The sequence below is a fragment of the Opisthocomus hoazin genome, chromosome 4 (genome assembly GCF_030867145.1).
Source record: "Opisthocomus hoazin isolate bOpiHoa1 chromosome 4, bOpiHoa1.hap1, whole genome shotgun sequence".
In the NCBI taxonomy this organism is placed as follows: Eukaryota; Metazoa; Chordata; class Aves; order Opisthocomiformes; family Opisthocomidae; genus Opisthocomus; species Opisthocomus hoazin.
Window position 1 is genome coordinate 88,347,998 of NC_134417.1, and position 23,641 is coordinate 88,371,638.

The window sequence follows — 23,641 nt, forward strand, 5'->3', positions numbered from 1 at the left end:
GGCCCGGAGCGGGGCGCGGAGGGCTCATGGCTCGGAGCCGCCGCGCAGGGTCTGCCGCTGCCGCGGGAGCGCTGCCCGGGCCGGGCGCGGGGGCGGGCGGGGGGCGGGACGGCGGCACCGCCCGCCCCGCACCTCCCGCACCGCCCGGGCGGGCCCGCAGCGCCCTCTTCCGGCGGTGCCGGGGTGGGGAGCGAGTGGTGGGCGGGGAGGAGAGGAAGGGAGGAGGGAGGGGTGGGGAACAAGGAGGGAGGAAGGGTGGGAGGAGGGCGGGACGGGGGAGGGATGGGGAGGAAGGATAGGCAGGGGTGGGGAAGGGGAAAGGGTGGGAAAGGAGGAGGGGGGGAGGAAGGGGGGATGGGGAGGGCTGGGAAGAAGGGGGGGATAGGGATGAGAAGGGTGGGGAGGGAGGAAGGGTGGGCAGGGGTGAGGAAAGAGAGGAAGGAGAAATGGTGGGAAAGGAAGAGGTGTGAGGAGGGCTGGGAAGCAGAGAGGGAAAGGGAAGAGAAGAGAAGAATGTAAAAGAAGGAAGGATGGGGGAAGGATGAGGAAGAAGGATAGGCAGGGGTGGGGGTGGGGAGGAAGGCAGGATGGGGAGGGCTGGTTAGAAGAGTGGGATAGGGAAGAGAAGGACGGGGAGGAAGGAAGGACAGGGAGGGCTGGGAGACAGGGAGGGATAGGAACAAGAACGATGGAAAAGAAGGAAGGATGGGGAGGAAGGCAGAATGGGGGAAGAATGGGGAAGCAGGATAGGCAAGGGTGGGGAAGGAGAAACCGTGAGAATGGAGGGGTGGGGATGAAGGGGGGATGGTGAGAGCTGGGAAGAAGGGATAGCGAAGAGACGGATGGTGAGGAAGGAAGGATGGTGAGGAAGGAAGGATGGTGAGGAAGGAAGGATGGTGAGGAAGAATAGACAGGGGTGAGGTGTGGGGAAGGAGGGGGAGAAGAAATGGTGGGAAAGGAAGAGGTGTGGGGAGGGCTGGGAAGCAGAGAGGGATAGGGAAGAGAAGAGAAGAATGTGAAAGAAGGAAGATGGGGAGGAAAGAAGAATGGGGGAAGGATGAGGAAGAAGGATAGGCAGGGGTGAGGGGTGGGGAGGAGGGTGGGATGGGGAGGGCTGGGAAGAAGGGAGGGATAGAGAAGAGATAATGGAAAGATGGGGAGGAAGGTGGGAGGGGATGAGGGAAGGCTAGAGATCAAGGTGGGATGAAGAAGACTGGGGAGAAAGGTGGGAGGGGGCAGAAGAGGTGGATTTTGGGGGTTGCCATGGGGGGCTTGGAGGGAGGGTTTGACAAGGGGTGAGGAGGCACAGGGGAGGGGAGAGGCGCTGGGGAATGGGACAGAGTAAGGTGTCCCCAGCCCCCAGGGGCAGGTGGGAGCAGTGTCAAAGCTGGACCCTCTGCCCACCCCATGGACAACCAAACCCAACGCCTACTGCAGCTGCCTGCCCTGAGCGCCTCAGGCCTTATGGAACAGACGCCTGGGTCACGCTTACAGGGCAGCAACCCCAGGGAGTGAGAACAGCGGATTTTACCAAAAATAATGACTGGGATGGTCATAGATGGATGCTTGTAAGTGGAGAGAGGGGTGGCAAGAGTTTGCTGGTGATATTGAAGTAGGAAAAGTGGAAGAAACTTCTGAACAACTGCGAAAAGACCTCAAAATACTGAGCAAGGTGAAATAAGGTATACAGGGGAGATGGGCACTGCTTTACTAGCTCAGTGATGGGCTGAAGTGGCTGTTACTGCTCCAGAAAGCGAGTCTGGAGCTGCGATAAACACTCCTATGAAAGCAGCTCAGGGTTTGGTAGAGATCAAAGAAAGCAAGTGCTGGGAAAGGAGCAGATCATATAGCGAAAAGCTGGGTGGGCTAAAAAACAAAACCAAAAATGCAGCAGTGGCCCCAGGCAGGTGGATGGAGAGCAGGTCTCTATTTGAAAACAAATTCACACTCAAAGAAATTATCAAGTTTGGGATTCAAAGTATGCAAAGATGCAGAACTGGAAAAGCAGTGAACGAAGGAGAAGTGTATCCTAGGGAAGAGCAGGGTGAGGAAAATGAGGAGAGAGGGAGCTGAGAAGAGGGGCTAGAGGTCAGAGACTGGAAAACGAAGACTACTTATGAAGGGAGATGGAGGGGAATGAATACTAGGCAAGGCAGAGGAGGATGGACGTGAGCTCCCTGGTGGGAAAACAGCCTGTGAAAGCCTGGAGCAGTGCAGAGGCGCAGAACGATGTGCGAGGTAGGCAATAAAGGTAGAGAAATCCTCAGGGATTTATTCACTCAACATGAAGCTGAATGGTGGCTGTGCAAAGGGAAGGAGGTTCTCACAAGCACCCAAAGTGGACAGAGGACGGGCACGTCTTCAGCACCAGAAAGGCAAACTGTGAGTCCTTGGCAGCTCAACCCCTGCAGCTGAACGCCCATCACTGTGCCAGCACATCTCTGCAGGACATCTCTGCCTTACAGGAGGAACAGCTTTTCTTTCATCAGTGTTTAATGGATTTCCAACATCATTTTAAGTTCAGCCAGAAAAAGGAATTCACACCAGAGTGAAAATGTTTTGTAGGGATTACTGCTGGCATGAGCCCAGCGGGCTGGGGTCACACTGCTTGTCACAGCAGCACAGCGACGGTGGAAACCCTCCTCGCTGGGATGGCCAGAGTGTGGTCCCACCGTGGAGATGCTCTCAGCACCCAGAAACACCCCCGGCTCTGGGCAGCAGGTCCAGCACCATCGCAGGGGGCTCAGACCTGCACAGACTCCTATCACAGACTAATGCGCCAAGTCACTTCTGAAAACAGAGCTTCTTCCCCCAAATCACCCAGACAGCTAAAAAATACCACCAGGGCCTTCATGCGGGAGCAGGGCTTGTGCAGAGAGAGGACAGTGAACCTACAGCTTCTTCCTGTGGAGGAGGAGTTGACTGATAGACTGCACTGGCTGCAGCATAATGTGCTGATGACAGCTGAAAATGTATGTTTTGGGGCTGATTTACAAGTGTGTGTAATTGTGGGAATTTTTGCATTGGTATATCCTTCCCCTGTGCTTTCGCAGACCGGAGTTTGCCTCTCCGCCTTGATGTTACACAGACGCTGCTGGAGCTTTAGCTTGAATCCAGGAATTTCATGTGGAAGGAGCCTTGGCAGCTAAAAGTAAATATTTTAGTCTCTTCCACCCAGTTCTTGCTCCACTCACAATCCATGAATGAAGATCATCATCTCTGTCCTCCCCCCTTCCTCAGTAATCTCAGTAGCAACGGTCTCAGCGTTGATCATAGCAATGATGTGGGAGCAGACATGGGCAGACAGCAGGGTCCCAGTGTCACAGCCAGGGAAAGGAGGGGAAACCCACGAGCTGTCACTTTGTGTCCCACTCACTGTCCCATCTCTTATCTCTCTTTTGCAGTCTGTAATATGTAATGCTACTCTAAATTTTCAACTCTACTTCTTGTTTACAGAGGGAGGAAATACTGTTAAAACCTGAAGAAGCACCGGGAAGACCCATTTCTGTTTCACCTCTCTTTAGAAACTGAGAAATGATTTCTAATGCTAGCAAATCCTCATTCCAGTGATAATGAAATCAGCTCAGTCCGAACCCAGATTTTAGAAAAAAACAGAGCAATATTTACAAAGGAAATAAGATTAATAAAAGGTAAGAAGAAGTACAGGAGGGAAAAGCTACCTGTCAGATTTATTCCATGCCAGGAGCAGGACTGAGATGGTTCCCCTGTCTCCTACCCCTTTGTTCAACTCACAGCCCAGAAAACCGTCCTTTCCCCCAGTTTTCAGTTCAAATATGTACATGCTATTTTGGTTCTTGTTTCTAAATTGCCTCCCTTTGAGCATCGCTTCAGGAGACGCAGAAACATAACCCAGGAGCATATGCTGAAGGCAGTGCTTAGGGGGTGAATTCCAGGTCTGTGTAGCATCAAACTCGCACAGCAAGTGGGGAGCATCCTTGGCACAGGAGCAACTCATAATGCAAACACCAACCATAAAGCAACCACGTTAACTGAAACTCTATAGACAGACTGACCAGAGAGGGGAAAATTGACTAAACCTGTGCGGCCGTGCCAAAATCTGCCTTTCTGCAAGAAACTCTCAGGTGACGCTGGCTTACCAAATGTCTGAAAAAGCTCAGGCAAGTCAGCTGAAACCCGATAAATGTGCATGTCAGATGGAAGTAAGTACTAGCAGCAGAATAAATACTAAGCACGAGATCAGTAGATGTCATCTTTCTATTCACTTCTCTCCAAAAAAGGCACCTTTTTCCCCACAAAGCAATCACGGCTTTCTTAAAGGGACTACAGACAGCGACACTGGTTGCAAAGAGCCATTTATTCTCCCAAGATGTTTATAAAGCCTTTCTTTCATCCCACATCCCTACACATTTGTTGCCACCTTTTTTAAGGGAACAAAGAAATGGAAAAGTGTGCACTTCTTCAAACTGTGAGAGTCTGGAGAACAGTTTTGGTTTAAAACACATTCTTTGTTTTTTCTTAAAAAATCCCCACACTTCTTTAGAAATACTTGTCTTGCAAAAACTGTATTCCACAAAAAGGCAAAAAAAAAAAAAAAAGTACTTCAAAACTTGAAAGGTTTTTCCTTGCCCTCCCACCCTGCTGGTGCTCAGTGGAGCGCTTTCAATTTCCACAGACCCCGGCTTGCTAGCAAGCCTTTTGCTACCTGGGATAAGTGCTGCAAAGAGCAACTTTAGCACGAGGTGCCGTGAAGTTGTCGCATGCAAAACTCAGTTTAGCCAATACTTCCCTCTGCCGGGAAAGAAAAATACTGCGATTTGTCATAATTCACTTTGAAATAAAGGGAGATAGCAGGACAAAAAGGATTTTCCTATTTACAGACAACAGGAGATTATGGGCACAGGGAGGAAGAAAGGGCGTTGGATTAAGGATATCACCAACACGTTGCTCATTTATTAACCAGGCAACAGGGTTTTGGCCATCCCATATTGACCCCCTTCAGTGGGGATCCCCCAGAAGCTCCCTTCCCCTCTGGATTCCCAACCCCACTGCAATTGAACGGAGCCAACCCGCAGGGCTGGGTCCCCACGCATCCCCCCCCTATGCTACGGAACTTGTGAAGTCAGCCCACGATTTGCACCAGGGCTCAACCCACCGCTGGGTCGTCCAGGATTGGTGCTAAAGCTCCGTTGCACAACATTGTCCGGGATCTGGGCTCGTTCCTTCCTCTGTACGAAGAGCCCTGATTTCTTCTCCTCCCCCACTTCAGTTTCAATAAGCAAAGAGAGCCTGACACAAACCCAGCTGCTGTGTCAGGACACATCTGTATCAGTCTTCAGCTTCTGTCTTTTAATTAAGTGTATCATCCTCATGGAGCAGCTCTCATCAAGCATCCACGGGGAAATCCTGTAACGCCTGGCTAAATTGCTACATTTGTTCAATCAGACTCAAAGATATAACCCTAAAGTGAGCAAATCTAATTTAACAGGGGAAAAAAAAATTACAGGCAGGCAGTGCCTCTGTCAATGAACATGTCCAAGTGTGAAGAAAGCATTCAGTGCCCTGATAGACACATAACCGCTCACATCATTAAAGTAAAATATATTTTGTCTCCCTGAAATGTCTCCCCGCCCCCTCCCCAAATTAGTCCACTTGTGTCACACCAGAATGCAGCAGTGTTTTAATTTAGAAGGGGATGAAGGCTATGCTGTGCTGAATTATGTCCCATTACTGTGCTCTTGCTGCCTGCGGACAGCACAAATATTTGGTGATTAGGCAGTTCAGAGAGCAAAGAAACACAGCTTCGCTAAGTGGGGATAGCATTTACATGGGCTTTGGTGATTAGCAGTGTCAGAAAGGCAGAGCCTCATTTTCCAGCAAAGCTTTCTGTTCCTGCCGTGTTCTGCATCGTAACAAACCACAGGCTGGATGAATTTCTGACACCCAGAAGGTTGAAAAATGCACTTCACATGAACTTTCTTTTGCTAACTCCCTCCAAAACGTTACCCAACCCTCCCCCCCAGGTTAGGTGAACCCTCCTATAAGGGAACAGTCACATGTAGAGCCTTTGCAAAGTAACCAAGGAATAGAAATACATTCCCTTCTTTTTGGGTCAAAACCACTAACTTATGACATCGAAGGCACTTTATCCCTGAAACTTCTCTAGCAGAGGACGCTGCCGTCTCTCCAGTGGCTTTGAGAAATGGCAAGGCTTAGTCCACAGAGGGAACCAAGAGAGAGCTGGACTTGAGATGTCCTGGGGAGATGTTTTAGGGGGGTGAAATCCAAAATCTGCCAAGCTCTGTACGAGTTTTGGCTATGATCTCCATGGGGGAAGGGCTTCAAACCAGATGAAAGAGAAGTTAATTTCTAGAAACATTTCCACATGGAATCTAAAACATCTACAAATATTGGCACCTTACAGACTCTGCAAGATCGACCACAGATAGTGTAAAAATCACATTTGATTTGTGGCAAATCACATTTCCTGCACACTTTCCTTTGCTTGAACAGGCACTTTGAGCAAATCCTGACCTTACTGCTGCCTCCAGAGCCATGTTTCATGCATTATACAGAGGACCTCCAAGGTATCTCACTGCTGTTTCCAGGCTGAAACTAATACTGGTGTGACCTTTGCATTTCATTGTGTTAAAGACCAAAAAAAAAAAAAAAAAAATCTCTAACAGAGTCAGAGAAGTTGGTTGGTTGGTTTGTTTTGGTCAAACACTGCCTGTAAGGCTGCAGTTAGAACCGTGCCTTCGGGTGCACTGTGGAGGCACAGCTAATGAGAAGACCCCCACAAAGACTGGAGGGAGATTCAAAGTGACAAAGGAATTCCCTGTATTTAGTACCCCAATCCCTCTTCTTTCTTTCATTGCAGTCCACTATGCCCTCCCTTCCTCCATTTTAGCACGAATTCAAGTCAAGCTTCCTTCCAGTACATTTACTTAATACTTTATATGAATCATGAACCATTTCCCTTTTTTTTTTTATTTGAATCTTCTAATTAGTTGCGATGCCTATTAGTTTGTGTTCAGACACTGCCATTCCAGATTCTGGGAAGTGCTTGGGGTAGAGGGACCCAGTGTAGCTAAACAATAAAGACCACAATGTCTTTCTAGCACAGAAATGATACCATGGACTTCCTTAGGACTGCTGTAGGCCTATTGATGCTCGCATCGGCCAGATCTTGGGCAAATTGTGGCTACAAGTGGTTAAGTGACTCAGAATTTCTGACAGAAGCTTGACAAATCTGGAGGCAATGAAACTGACCTATCCTCCTGCTCCTTTTCTTGTAGGGTTTTCCTGTAAGGTTTCTGCATCAGCTGCATCCTTCAGTGCCCTTTCTCTGGTGCTCCTCACTGATGTTTTCATCCTTATGCTCACTAAGTTGCAAATCCAGGGACCGTAGGCTGCAGGGCTTTGACTGCACATGTTATTTTGCTTGGAAAACTCTCCAGTCCACCAGATGACTTCTTTCTGGTCATTTTTTCTAACCACTCCTGCTTCTCCAGCCATTTCCAACCCAACTCTACTGCACCTGCACAGAGACGTGACAACAGAGTCTTTATTTCTGCAGAGAGGGAGGCATGACTGAATTCAGGAACTGTCATTAGTATTTTTTCATCATCTTCAAGCTGAGCAGCTTAAGGAGCCTTAGGTGGACACAGGGCCTGCCCTCAAGCTCTTTCAGTCTATAACTCTTATCCTGATACTGCTTGTATGTGGGAGACTTGTTTGAGCCCCATCGCCTTCGGGGATAGCTCATGAGTGCTGGTACTCATCCTGCTGGTGGGATGAAGGCACAAGGAGGATGGGTGGTCAGCAAATGCCTGGGTGGAAGGTTATAAGTAGAAAAGGATTCTATGCCAAACAGGTGCTCATAGACAGGTGGTAGTGTTGGGCTGACCCATTCACTACCTGGGGAATAAAAAGTCACCAACAAGACCAAAGTCCAGGAGGCACTTTCATACGCAAATCTCCACCCTCCACCTTTGAGTAAACACTACACAACCAGAACTAACTACCAGATACATCCACCAGCTGCCTTTTTTGCCAGAGGGTACAGTCAAGCACTAGACCTCATGCATCTCTCTGGGCTTTCTCTTTCTCTCCTTTGTCTGCCTGTTTGCAAGCACAGTCGGCAAACTTCTCACCTGTCATCTGCTTACTCGCACGTCCAACTTGAAACTTCCATCAGGTCTCACCACATACTTCCCCTTCATCTCCCCTTCCCCAGCGAGCTGGTTTTAGAGCAAACTAGATCAGAGACAAAGTTAGAGCCTCTACAGGAGGACTCTCCAGCATAAATCACCTATAACCCTAACGTAATAAACCAGCCTGCCACACACAACAACAAGAAAGAGCAGGAGGAGGACAGAGTTCAGGCAGGATCTGGCTGCTAATGCAACAGGTCCAATTACCTGCTGGGATAAACTACAGTAAAGTCACTGGGTCCTCCAAGCATGCAAAAATTTGCCCTGTTAAAAATCAAGGAATCCTTGAATCCTCTGGTTTGCCTCTTTGGAGTGGATTTTAAACAAAGCTGTAATTGCTCAAGGCTCTCAGCTTTTCATACTTCATCCTTAATGTGATATCCTACCTCTGACAAATGGAGCCTTTAAGAACCGTACTGCTCTTGACTGGAAATCTGGCATTAAAGCACATCAATGCGCACACTAAACAACCGCATTTTGCTGTCCAAGCTGACCCCCTCTGAGTGCAGGGTCAGACCCTTGCTGGATATTGAATGCTTTCCTCAGCATCAAGAAAAGTCTATTTTTTTTTTCCTGTAGAGTTTGAGTGCTCTGTTAGAGACTTTTTTTTTTTATTTATTCTTTCATCCATTTTCAAGCATTGATTTGGGGGTGACTTCAAATGGGACAGAACTGGGGCTGCTGCCAGGTATTTTGAAGAGAATTGCTATCCTCAACACAAACACAGCCACCCATGGACAATAACACAAAATCCTCATAATTAACTTTGGTCTCCAAAGGAGTTGGATGGGTTCAAGAGTGGCCTCACTTTGTGGACATTTGGGAGCCCGACAGAAAGGATGCATGCTGGAGAAGCACTTCCCGCTGCCTGCCACTTTTCATATTTTGCTTTTTCTAATAGATTTTCACTTTTCCGCTTTTTCTGCAGTCACGTTCACATCAAAAAAGAGGGGAAAATCAACCCAAAAACTGGCTTAAATGAATAGTTTGAAGTAAAGAAAAAGTTGAAGTAGAAATCTATGTAAAAGGCAGGTATGCATTTCTGATTTGAGTGACACTTTATCCCATTTTTCTTACAAATGGGGTCACCACAATACTATTTTTGCACAGCGCAGTGGCACCAGTAACTCACTCATGTCAGTTCCTCCCAAAGAACATACCACCACTCTGCAGTCTCACGTCACACCCCAAGTTTAGTATCCGACACAAAGACAAGTGCAACTATGAAACCCAGCCTGTACGGTGAACGTAATCTGTCATTTACAAGCAAAAATCTTCAATTTTTTAAAAAAAAAACAAATAAAGAACAGGATGAACTCTCCAAATACAAGTGCTTTGAACACCTGGCTCCCACAATATCCTCAGCAAGGATTTTTCTGAGAAATACAGCCCAAATATCTCTCGTTAGATACAGAGGCCATGACTGTTTCAGGGTACCAGAAACCCCGAGACTGAGACAAAGGAGGGTATTCAGTAGAGGAAACAGATTCAGGCTCACTGCAGAGTCCAAGACTTTCTCCCAAAATTGCAACTGTCCAGTAAACCCATCAGAGGTTGGGGCTTTACAGTTGTGAAGTTTGCATGTTTTTTCTAGTCTTATGTGAGTTATGATGGAATTCATGTGCTCCCATGAAGGTGTCTAAAAGTTCGACAAGTCCAGATCTTAATAAGTCATATAAAGTCCCACCTTCAAAGTGTCATTGCAGAGATATATGTGATTACCCATCCCTAGACAGACAAGATCAATTTATGTCTGGAGATGCCTTTCTCCTCCACACTGACTGTGCCCTGAGCTCAGAGCTGAGGTTGTATATTATTATTGACAAATTGTATTGTGTTTCCCCTTGCCACATAAAACCAATACATAAATATGCAGCTCTTCCATGGGGTTCTTCCTGCCTGAACCGACTTGTAAGCAGTAAGATGTAAAGGCACTCAGTCCCAGTCTTCCCACTTGTTTTCTATGCCTTGAAGAAAGTAAATTAGCCAGAAATCTCGGCATAATTTTTATTAAATTTGGATTTATTTCAGAGAAGAGTGTGTGTATATAGATGGGAATTTTCAATGAGTATTTTTGTTGTTTTTTCTTCACTTCAACAAACCCTTACACCAACAATTTCTTCAGTAGATATGCTAAGACGACCAGTTTTCCTGGAACTGGTAAGCTCTTTCCACAAGCAAGAAGACCCCACATAAATAGCCACTTCCTGAACAGTGCCTGCTTCCTGAAGATTTTTCTGTCATTTTGCTGTCTTTAAGAGCCACCATACTTCAGATTTTGCTCAGCTTGAAAGAAAGTCGGAGACAGTGTCCTCCTGAGCAAAGAGCAGTGCCTGAAGGTGCACCCTAGAAAGAGGCACAGGAGCAGGGAGGCCCAGTAAACTGCTCTGTAATCAATTTGTCTGAAGAGAAGTTGGGACTGATGTCAGCTAATTGGCTGCTAAAGCTTGCACAAAAAAAAAAAAAGATTTCTAAGGAAGTTTGTAGAAGTAATAGAGGATACAACAGTATTTGTTAAAAGGCTTGGTAATGCACATAAGACTGGCTCAGAATACAGCTTAATCAGTATGGGGAAAAAGAAGTTCTGGATTATTTCTAAGGTATACTTTTTATATTAGCTTGTCTTATAACTGACAAAAACACCCATCCAACCAAACCCCAACCCCTAAACCCCAACCCCCCATAACTTTGATTTGGTTCATGATGGGTTTAGTAGACAAGGTCCTCAGCTGGTGTAAATGGGCTCAACACCACCACCAATCAAATTTACCAGCTGGGGGCTGAACTCAGGCACTGCCTGAGGAAATGAGAAGTGGGTAGAAGTTTTCCAGATGAATTAAAAATGAATTAATAACTGAAATTAACTTGCTTCTTGTTGACAGTGAGTATCACTACAACTGTTCCAGTTGCTGTGCTGTAGTCTCAGTGGAAGAGGAAACTAATTGTCATATGAACCTGAACATTCAACAGCTGCCTTTTGCTTGAAGACAACTCACTCAAAAATAAGTCTCCAAAAACTTCAGGGAAGAACAGAGGCAAAAAAAAATTCTGGAACTAAAGTATTCAGATTAAGTAACATCTTTGTCCTTAGATAAATGAGGTAGGATAAATTAAAGTTGTACTTTGCATCTGCTGCACATAATACAGATGGGAATGGGTGCTGAGCAGCCAGGAGGGGCTATTTTCAGTGTCCCTCCCATGCCACCAGCATCTGTGGAGCAGCCTACATGTTTAGGTTTGCATCAGGCCTCCTGCTCCCTGTCTAGAGCATCTGACAAAAGCACTTGCAGAATATTTGCCTGTATACAAAGCCAAGAGTGTGATACAGTACGCTCAAAGGTGGTGGAAAGAGCGGCGTGAAGGAAACAGGGACATCCTCACCTCCACCAGCCACTCTGGCTGCTCACCATCAGTGCTGGCAGCAGTGCTTGGTGAGGCGTTTTGCAGCAGGGCCCAAACCAGCTCTTTCTGGTGGCCATTGTAGCTTCAGTCATCTTCCCAATTTGTAGCACGGCTATATCCAGTCCTGCACAGGGCTTTTTCATGGATTTTGGTTTTACCTGTGTAGATATCTTGTGCTAAAGAGTGAGCCACATATTTTTCAAGAGCACAATAGTGGTCACTCTTGCCTGTGATTGGCAAATAGTTGTGTGAAAGGGAGAGTTTTGGCATCTTTCACTTTAATTAAACATTTTGATCCTGCAACCAATGCCAACAAACACAGTGTGAGTTAAATGACACCTGATCCAGTGAAACACTAAACTGTCAATGGCTTATAGCATACACAGGGGGCAACAGTCCTCCTCCTCACTGTGCTGGACTTTGTTAACACCATGGCAGGAGCACTGCTGGGGTTGAAGTACACACTGATGAGGTCACTCTACAGCTAGGTGTCAACAAAAATGCTGTCATTGCATTATATGCATTTTAGCACCACTTCCTGAATCCAGCTCTCTGACAAGGTCACTCATCCCCTCTGCCATTCCCAAGATATCCAGGGTTCCTTTGTCAGACTCTGGGGTGTAGTATCACATCAGACTCCCAATTCTCATTCTAGAACAAAGCTTCAATTTCACAAAGTGAGAATAAACTGGAAAATATGACTTGAACCTCAGTGAGGTAAAGGACCTGCCAAAAAACATGAGCCTGATATGAGAACTGCATCATGCATGCTACCGAGAGACAAATTCTGGGCCCCAGTGCCCCAGGGACTCCCTCAGCCAGCAGTGGGTTTAGCCATTGAGAAGTGCCAAACCAGAACTAGAGAACAGATATGAAATCTTCCATTTTTTTGGAGAGTGGGGATGTAAAAGTTGTGTGAGAATGTGTCTGAAGATTGCTAAGCGGAATGATCTAAAACTTAACTAAACAACCACTCCCTATGTCAGGAAGATGCTTCCTTTTAAAATTCAGTATTGATCCGAGGGGACAAAACAAGAAGCAAGCCAAACATATCCAGGTTACTAATCTCATGAAGAGATATATTGACCCTGACTGAATTTTCTCCTTTTAGACAAGTGAAAACATATATTACTTTGATTCATCCCCTTAGGTTAAATTAACATAAGCTAAAGCCACCACTGGAGCAATAAACAAGCCCAGCTGCCTCTCCTCAGCATGCTGCTAGCAGGCACCTGCTTTCTGGGCTGGCTCAGACTCAGCCTGGTCCCTCTCATGGAGCAGAGTCATCTCCTCCCACCAAGGAGTTTGACATCAGAATAAAACATCAAGGTACTCCATAGCTCACCAGGGTAGATGGATCACCTCCTGGGATTACCTCCCACCCACAAAAGCTCCCAATTACCCAAAATTATCCAGTCCCACTAAACCCATCCAAGCTTTCCTCCAGCTGCTAGTCTTCAAACCACCTCTTTTCCCCAAAACAGCACCTAGCTCTCCCACACCTTACCTGAACAGAACTGAGACATCCTCCCTCCAAACATACACCTCTATTCTAAGCAAGCCTCTCCTTCCTTATATAGAAGTTTTTTTTCCTGACCTTTCATAGCCTGCAGCTGGCTCCTGGTGGCTGAATGGGTTAACCCTTTCCCTGACACATTCATTAACACTCCTTACAGTTCTTTCATGCTCTTCAGCTCCCAGGAGAGGGAAAATTTGCTGCATAATATCAGGACTGTAATGATCATGGCAGGCAACAGCTATGGCTTTGATGGGTCAGATATAGCAAGACACCAAAAAGAGACAAAAGATTATTTGATTGATGAGAAAAATGCCTGTGTGAGATGCTTTAAGAGGTCATTCACTCACATTAAAATAATAGAGAGGTGACAGTAAATAAGTGCCTTCATTGAACGAAAATAGCAGGTTTTAAAGAACTTTTTAATGTAATATTGAAGGTATATCAAGAACCAGTGGCTTGGAGCTGAAGTCAAGCTAATTTAAATGAGAAGGTAGGCTTGTGATTTTAAGTGTAAGGTTAATTAACTGTGGAACAAATCACCAGGGAGCAGACATTCCCCTTGATGTCTTCAGGTCAGGAGATATAACCCTAGCTGGACAACTTATTTTTGTCAAATGCAGCCCAACACTCACCTGCAAGGTATTTTGCAGCCTTTAAACCTGTGTTTCCAGCTCCTTTCAGTGGAGACACGACATAGTTATAGTGTAGCAACCTGCACTATGGTCACTCAGTTGCTTTGTGTTCATACTATCCAAAAGCAAACCCCCCAGATCTGTGGCCACTGCATATCGGCTTGTGCAAACCTTAGTTCAGTACCTGTCCAACAAGCTTCTGCGTCTATTTGCCTGCAATTATATTAACACTCATTTTGCACAAGACTTGTGAGCATGTCAGCCTGCTCTGCTACACCCTATACCCGGCTGCGGAATTTACTTCATGCTTGTTGCAGGAAAATCTCTTTTCACCTTCTGGTGTTGCTGACCAACACATCAGAGGTCTCAGTCAGGGACCGTCTCAATCGACTGGATGAGGTAAGCAAACACATTTTGGATGATGTTGCTGTTCTGGAGCAACTTATGCTCTGAGACCAATAGGGTACAGATGACAATTTTTCTAGGTGCATTTTCCAGCTTTCTTCTGCTCCAGAGGCCTGGCCCATAGCCATGGGATCATGGAAAGCTTCCACAGAGAAAATGCATCACAGGGAAACTGCACTCCTCCTATGCACTTGGGAGGAAGGGTGGCTGATGCGGGCTGTATTCAAAATCAGCATTGCTCTGTGCTCTGGTTTAACCCTCACTGACATTTATTCCCCTCTCAGGAACAGTCCCACCTCTCCTCTCAACTTTCGTTTTACAGGATTAAACAAGGCAGAATTCCAGGCTTCTTTCTAAAGCCTTTCTAATCCCCTGTCTATTGTAGAAGCCCTTTAATTCTTGATTGATTCATATGAATCTTTCTTGAGCATCATGTACCAATCCATACATGGGCGCAGATGCCACCTCACCCGTGCCTTCCCATTGCATTAGCACATTCTGCACTCCATGGACTGTGCCTCAGCTGACAGATCTTCACTCACATTTCTCCATTTCACGATTGCATCTCATTATGCATCAACACCATTCAGTTTCAGTAATTTATCCAGGTCTTCGCAGTGCTCTGCTGTTCCCATCACCTGGAGGCAAATGTCCCTATTTGGCCCGCAGTAGAAGACTTCGTGCTCTGCCCTATTACATTTTGTTTATCAGAATACCAGTGGAAAGATCTACTACATTCTTCTTTCTTTGTAATTAGCTTTCAAACCTGTTTTACACCATTTTCCACTTTCCTTCAAGTCTTTCATTATTTCCCCTTCAAAATGTGTTCCACAGCCCTGCAACACACTTAGTTCAGATTAGTAAGTCTCTGATTGCTTGAATTGGTTGTTACCTCCTTTTCAAATACAAGCACTACTTTTGGACTGGGTTTTGTGGGGGGTTTTTTCCGTCCTGCTACCTTTCCTGATTTGACAGATTCTCACAAAATCCTTACTGACTGATCTGCAGTTTCACGTGTCAGCTCTCAACAGCATTTTTGAACAGGGGATATTCTGGCCCCTGACTCCCATTGCTTTAATGCCATTCTGTATTCATCCGTGGATGTACTCACATTTCCATTCAAACATTTCTTGTTATCCAAGGAAAATGTAATTCCATATTGAGGATCATCTTCAATGAAAATGAAGGAGACTATTTGCCTAATCTTTATCATACAGGTATAGATAGATTATCTTTGACCCTAAAACTGTCAAAAACCTCATCCCTGACCCATTTGAAGCCGATTCCACATTTTATTTTTTATTCTTCTTTCTTCTATAGTCAATGAGTTATTTATTATTGTTTCAGTTTCCTCTTCATGATCTAATCCTCTTTTACACTGGAAATCCTCATTCATTTAATTTTCTGACCTTTACACTGTAGCATTGCTTTAGCACAATCCTTTCTCCCATTCCCTCTAAGCTCTCTTCTTGCTGCTAATACTTTTTTTTGAGACAATTATTTATCTGTTTAGATTTCAATCTCTATAGTTGAGATAGAGGCCCCAACTTTTTTTGCACTTTGATTATGTCATTTTGATCTAAAACCACTAGGAGGAAGCATTCAACAAGTTTCATTGTCCTGTTGCAGATCCCAGTATTGACTTTATGAAATTTGGAGAATTTCAAGCAGGAACCAAGGGGTCTGCTGGGTGACACATCCCCTGGAAAGTGCAGTGGCACATAATCCTTTGAAGAAATACATAAGTATTCAACTTATGGTTAGGCTGGTTCCTCTGCTCCTGCTGCAAAGCAGATTCACGACTCCATCCCCTGAAGAATCTCATCTCCAGGGTAATTTTTTCCTGACTATTCTATCTGTCTTTTGAATGTTTTTCTCCCTTGCTCGTATTTTCACACCTGCTTTGTTTACTGAGAGTTATGACGTGTCGTCTCAGCTGTTATTTCTAGGCTGAGCAAACTAAACTTGATTCTCTTTTCATAACACAGATTGTTATTCATTCTAGTATTGCTTCTCTGCACTTAACCCAGTTTTAATTCTCAACTGTTGAATTGCAAATGTATCTCACAAATCGGAGGAAAAACATCTCTTTGCTCAAAAGGGTAACAGGAGTTTCCTGCCTTGCAGGTCCGTTGATTCACTCAAGAGCTAAGAAATACTGAAATAAATTATCAGCATGGTCCTGTTAATAATGATAGTCTCAATGGAAAAGTCAGTCTAGCTTATGCTATAGGTCCCAATTTTTGCTGAAGAAAACAGTTTTTTATTGGTTAGTTCCACATAGTTTTTGTTTTTTTTCTCTTTAAATCTTTTAACCAGGGTGTAAACAATCAAGGCCTTTTCATTACTTTGATTTCCTCTGAAAAATGTATGTTCTTTAGGTAGTGAAATCAAGCCCATTACAGAGAGGTACAGTTGTTCTGGTACTCTGATGCCCTTCATTGGTGCATTTATTGTGGTGTATCTTTATCAAAGGAACAAACAGAAACACCTTATTACTGAGCTGGTGTTTTTCATGGGCTGTCAAAGTGGAAAGCACTCAGCCCTCATGTTTTTGTTGTCTCTATCAATAACCTCTTAAAAATGTAATAATTCGGGGTAAAATTTGTAAGTGATGCACAGATCATGAACTGTTGATGAGACCAGTCTGTTAAGGCAATGCTCAGAGTAGTGCCTAAAAGGGGGCTAGGACATCAAACATTGTGCAGTATGGCCAAAAAGGATGGCAATCCATTTGGAAATAAGACTGTATGCCAAGCAGTCATCACGAGGAACTAGCATTTTTGTGTGGACGTCGGTAGGATCCAAAATTCAGAGGCAAATTTCAGAGGAAAAACAGAAGGATTAAAGCACATGCCAAGAGGCTTACCTTCCCCAAAACGATATCACCTTTACACAAAAGGGTTTCTGCAGAAGGTGGAGTTCACCCTAGGGGGTACTTGTCATTTCTTGCACCAATAAACCATTCACTTAGGGCACCAAATGATCTTTTGCATTCAGTCTACACTGGTGGATATCCGACTCAGCTGCAGAGGTGGCCTTCCCAGAGAGATGAACTTCAATGAGGTTTGTAGGTAGCTGATTATAATATTAGTTATTAATTAGTATTAATAATATGATAATTAATTGTTATCAGTTGTTATTAATAATAATATAAACTATTCTTACGATCATAAATACCCCATCCTGGCACACAAACTGGTAAAGACAAGTTGCCTTACATCTGGGTATGGACATACATAAACTCCCAAGAGGATGCGATGTCAGGGCTCAAGTTGCCAGTTGAGGTTTCGACTGGATATTAGGAAAAACTTCTTCACTGGAAGGGTTATCAAGCTCTGGAACAGGCTACCCAGAGAAGCAGTTGAGTCACCATCCCTGGAGGTATTTAAAAGACTTGTGGATGTGGTGCTTAGGGACATGGTGTGGTGGTGGGCTTGACGGTGTTCGGGTTATGGTTGGACTCGGTGGTCTTAAGGGTCATTTCCAACCTAAATGATTCTGTGATTATATGACTGTTCAGTGCACACCCAAATCAATAAGAACAGTGCATGTGGCTCGTTACTGCTTCTCAGTAGGCTCTGCACATCATGGGAAGCAGACATTGGACAGTCTGGAGCTGGGAAACAGCATCTCACAAGTGAGATGTAGTCAGCTCCTAAACTGCGGTGGACAACAAACTGTGCAAGTGGTTTAAAAATTATTTTAGCCAACTAAAAATATTTTAATTATATTAATTCTTTTGTAGTTATTAGTTTTATTCTATAGTGTGAAGGAATAGAGTCCCCTGGGTTCCAGTGGCACAGAGCTGTTGACTTCTCTGGTACAAAGCAGATTCAGTGTGCATTTGTCTTAAAATCTGAGGGAGTATTAGTCAAAACTAATTATAGATGCTGTGATGGCTAGGGGAAGCTAAGGAAATACCACAGAGGAAATGAAAATTAAAAGGTATTATTAATACTATTTATTTGCAATCAGTGTTCAGACAGTATTAACTGAAAACAGTCTCATTATTAAGGTGTAATTTATGGTTCACAGTAAAAGAGAATTTCTGTCCAAAGAGCTCACAGTCTGAAGAGGTGAAAAAGACAGGAAACAAGGAAAGCAACACAAGACAGGACATATAACTGCCACAGTAGAGAAGGGGTTTTGAAGAGATTAGGAAACTTCTTGCAGGTTGCAAGCAGAGGGTACAGCAAGTCCCACTCAGTCACAACAGCTGGTTTCCTTTCTAACTGAAATCAGTACAGAGAGGAAATCTCACCTGAGCCTTGCCGGAATCTGCCAACACCAACAATGACCACACAACTACTACCTTGCAACTTCGAAGAATAAAAAGTATCTTACATTGACTTGCATGTAACGTGTCTGAATTTTAAATAAGAAATTAAAATGTCAAGAGTACTTTATGACTACGTCTAGTGCATGACAAAGGATAACACAACAGGCATTAGACAGCCAAGTGTATCAGCTGAAAATATCTCCAAAGTGCATGTACAAAAGACAAAAGACTGAGTATTTTTTGGGTGTGTGGTTTTATGAAAAAAGCCCACGTGAGTAAAGACATGAAGAAATATAAAGACTTTTATAAGGAAAATGTGGTGAGGATTTTGAGAGACCATGTGCACATGTAGTTTCATGAGAAATAGAGTTTATATCCTTAGTCTTAAATTAACCCCAGACCAAAAGGCTTCAACACAGATTTCCTGATTGTCCAGATTACTAGTACTTTGATTTCTTCTAATCTTTGCAGGAGAAAAAAAAAAATAGTACTCCCACCAGAAAAGCTCAGGCAGAAGGGAGAAAGGCTCCTACCAATAACGGGACACATCTACCTTAGGCCAAGGCCTTACTCCATGGCCATGGATGATGCTCAGCACCATGACCAAGGGCAGCTCTGATGGGGCCCATGTGGTGCTCCCCAGTCTGGGCTTCTGATGTCTAAGGGAATGGTTGAAGTGATACTGTCGCTTTCCCCCCAAGTGGAAATGCTTATTTGTGTCTCTCCACCACATTGGCAGGAATGAACTTGAGCATGAAACTTCACCATTCTGTGAAGTTTGAGGAAAGTGTGTAATGAACACAATTTGTTATGGAGTGACTGATGGACATACAGCACAGCTGCCTTCGCCTTGCTGCCAGCCGAAACCGGGTTAAATAAAATAATCCTCACAGGCAAAATATAAAGCAAGGTTTTACCCAGATCAATACAACTTCTGTAATACTAACAGTTGTATTTATTATGTCATTAAGCTGCAGCAGCACAACTACAATACCATACATTCCATGAATTATTCTGTAAATTGATTGTGTTGGAAGAAGTCCACTACATTGTGGCATATCTGTGGATCATGCAGTGACTATGTTTGTGGTATATCAGTCCCCAAACATAGGAAAAAAAAAAATTCAGCAGCCATTTGCTTAAGAAGTTTATAATAAGAACATCAATCACAAATGGACTAAGGATAAGTTTTAGCTCCTTTGAGTTTGGCAATTTATCTTAACACTGACATTCTTATCCCGTTCTCCAGTAGGTCTTTTGTTGCTTGGGCTTTTCTCTGCTTCTTGCACCAGGGGTAATCATAGAATCATAGAATTGTTTGGGTTGGAAGGGACCATTCAAGGCCATCTAGTCCAACCCCCATGCAATGAGCAGGGACGTCTTCTGCTGGATCAGGTTGCTCAGAGCCCCGTCCATCCTGACCTTGAGAGCAATGTCTGTCAGCAGCCGTCACCTCTTGCTGCTGTGAATACACCGCAACACTCGGGTACCACGGGACCTGCTTTGTAGTGGGTGCCCATGATCAGACAGATCCAGAATTTTTCACAGCTTTTATCTCTGCCCATGTAAAAATTGAACAGAACTGAACATAGCAGGGTCAAAGGCTGCATTTTAGCAGCTATCACAGTTAAGTGATTATATCTAACTATGTTTAACTGATCATGATCAACAGACTTTGTTTAATAGGGAGGTTGCCTCAGCTGATGTGTATTTACACTATAAGCTTCTGTGAACATTTTAAAATATTCTTAACAACATTGTCACTGATGACCTATTTAATGTCTGGGGATTGTTGATTACCTATAATTTCTCCATTCTCGACCATAAGATTGCCACTACTGGCTCTTGTGACACTGTCATATGATGGAGGAAAGGATGCTGAGGACAAAGTTTCAGACTTGTCAGGACTCCTACCGTAGTTTTCACCCATCATAGATGCAATAAGTCCGTCTTTTTCTGGAACAGCACCTCCAAGAGTGTTACCACTGCAAGTTCTGTGATGGTACAGGTAAGAGGCCTGCTTTACGGAGCGCAGGAGCAAGTGACTCCTGTAGGCACGCTGGATGACAGTGGCAGAAGCTTCCTCTTGTCTGTGTCTGAGAGTGGTGGAGATTGGCTCGTAGGATTTTTTGGATGGATTGGCAGCCATGAACTTCTCCTCCATTTGCACTTTAAGAGTATCGAGCTCTCCAGAATCTCCTAACACTCTTTTGGTAAAAGCAAACAAGATATCCAAGCAGTGGATTCTATCTCCACTGACCATAGGCAGGTCCATTGCTACGAGTTCAACTTTGTTTGGTTTTGGTACACGTAAAGGTTCAGCCAGAGCATCTGCAAAGTCTGAAAGTGCAGAGAAAGTTATAAACTGAGTTGCCTCAGGATCAAACTTCTCCCAGATTTCATAAAAGATGTCAAAGTCATCTTCCCCTAAAGGCTCTGTGCTTTCCTCAGTAGCAGCATTGAAGTTCTCCAGAATAACAGCTATGTACATGTTTACAACAATGAGAAATGATACAATGATGTAACTTACAAAATAAATAATACCTATGGCAGGTTTACCACATTCACCTATAGTACCATTTATGTTTGGATCACAGTGCGGTGGCCCAGTGTTTAAAATAGGACTGAGAAGACCATCCCAGCCAGCTGACGTGGTGATTTGGAAGAGACAGAGCATGCTGTTACCAAAGGTTTGGAAGTTGAACATGTCATCAATGCCATCTTCCATCTTCACATAGGCAAAATTAGCCATGCCAAAAATAGCATAAATGAACATGACCAGAAAAAGCAAGAGGCCAATGTTAAATAGAGCAGGCAAGGACATCATTAACGCAAAAAGCAGAGTTCGAATTCCTCTGGCAGCCCTGATGAGTCTCAGTATTCGTCCAATCCGAGCCAAGCGAATGACCCTGAAGAGTGTAGTTGGTACGAAACGTGCAAATGCTTTACCGATGCCAGAAAGCAGTAAGACTAAAATGGAAAGGATAATAACTGGTTAGAATGTCCCATTTATGCTTAACTAGTAGTAGGATGAAATTATAATATCTGTACAGTTGAAAAAATATCTGATGTGTGTATGTTAAGACCCTACCAGAACAACCTTTCACAGAAGTTAGAGTTGAAAAAAGGGCTGTAGAAGTTAGCTACTACAGCTGTAGTAGTGAACTACTACATCTTTCAGCCACCGGAAGATAGTACCCGTTGCAGTAAGGATGGCAAGCACCTTTCTATGCACATCTTCAAAATACCCACATCAGTTCACTCTTGGTGACTCGTGGTTTTCTTTGTTGCTGGTTTCATGAATACTTCAGCAGGTGCAGTTTATATATTTATCTTCTAAATTTGGCTTTAAATACTCATACTACAAGCTAAACTAAGAAAATAAGTTGTAATAACTATGTCGTAGTCATCATTTAGATAGTATAGTCAAGATATATATAAGCAAAACCAGTGATGAACGCAGAAGTTGTGCATGCCACTCTACAATGGCTTTTAGTTTATCCAGGGGCAGAGCTACACATAGATGTTATTTTATCTTTAGTTTGCATTAAAAAAAATTACAGATCTTATAGCACTAGAAGAGATTTGGCTTTTATAGATTTAGATGTTTTGGACAGATTTTTCTGGATTTCCACTCCAGGAACTTAACTTCTCAAGGAAGAGCTATATTCTTATTGTCATCCAAAATATAACTCATGTTACAGAGACAAAATACTTTTCTTCCCCTAAATGCCTTCTGCTATTTTGACAGTACTAGCCCTAGGAATAGTTAAACTGGCAGGATATCTCTTTACCCCCCTCTCCCTTTGCAATCCCTTCAAATAAATGCTAATACATTTGTGTAGCTCTTTTCTATTCTGTTACACGCTTATTTTCAATCAGTTATGCCTGAATTTCCAGAAACTGAATTCTGTAGTCTATAATCCCAGTCTTCACATTCTTATGATGGGTGCACTCCACACCTTGACCAGACCGGTGGTGGTTTGGTGCAGGCTCCAAAGGAGGTAAAGGCCTGAGCTATAGCCAGGCCAAGAACTCTTCTAGTTTCAACTTGAAACCCGCAACAGAGTGGCACAGTGAGCATCCACACATATGAGCCTGGAACACCAATCATGTGATAACTCATGAACAGCAGGTGGCTTTTTCAAGACCCATTTTTCAAGGAACAATGGAAGTTCTGGTTACTAGGAGTCTCCTGCAAACCCTTCCCATGGCAAGTAACTTGTCTACAAGCCAACCACTTTATCCCATAAATATGACAGCCTAAGTGAGCCTTCTTGGAGCTCTCCCTACTAGGCAGCATGGCTGTATGGCGATGATCTCGTCTTGAGCTGGGATACCCCTCAAGTTTCCTCCTCGAGGCAGAGAGATCTTTCACAGACAGCAAACCTTTGGAAAGTGACCGGTACTGCACCTAACCCTGTAGTATGATAGCTTTGATCTTGCCTTGGTAACTTTGATTGAATGCTGGATTTTATGCTGAATTAATGCTAATGAAACATTCATGTATAGTCATTTAGAAGTAAACTGTTGATCAAGTCTGGAGCTAAGTCTGGATCCAGCCACATCTAGATTCCTCTCTGAGAGGGAGTTTAGAAAGCAAGGGTGTCCATTCCAAACCTCGTGACTCAACTGGAGGGTCTTCCTTACCCTTTTTGTCTCTGGTCTCTCTGTGAATCATTCTAACTTGAGTGTAACTCCATTTTCCTTTGCATGTTTCTTGCATGTAGTAATTAACAGGGGGAACCTTGCCACCAAACTTTGTTAAGTCACACATTTACAACATCATAGTAAAATCACTTTGGTAATACCTTTGTCAGTGATTCTTTAAGAGAGCCTAAATCACCTATTTGTGACAATTTTCTATATATTTCATTTCTCTGTTAGAAACTCAGACGACAAAACCCAGCAATTTTTATTTGATCAAAGATTTCTTAGTTGGTACTAAATCTGTAACAATGGAAATTATCACATAATGATGTACTGGTATGCTGGGTTAATTCTGTCTTTCAGACTAGGCAAAAACAATTGAAAGAACCACCGTGAAAGACTTTATATAACACAGACTTCATTTAAAAAAAAATCAAAAGGAAATTGTAAAAGTTTTTAAAAATCTTAGTTTATAGTATTTTAATATAATCATGGTGGATTTTTTAGGTGAGAGTTCTTTTTCCTCAATATCTAACAGTATAATTAATTTCATTTC

General features: G+C 43.9%; 1 protein-coding gene across 1 annotated transcript in view; it reads right to left on the minus strand.

Annotated features, from left to right (window-relative positions):
* Positions 1-20,206: 20,206 nt before the first annotated feature.
* The window catches only part of LOC104337204 (sodium channel protein type 5 subunit alpha-like), a 34,493-nt gene continuing 31,058 nt past the window's right edge, over positions 20,207-23,641 (minus strand). The window contains exon 27 of the mRNA XM_075417929.1: positions 20,207-21,405. Coding sequence (XP_075274044.1) covers positions 20,207-21,405 — 1,199 coding nt within the window. The remainder of the gene's footprint in view (positions 21,406-23,641) is intronic.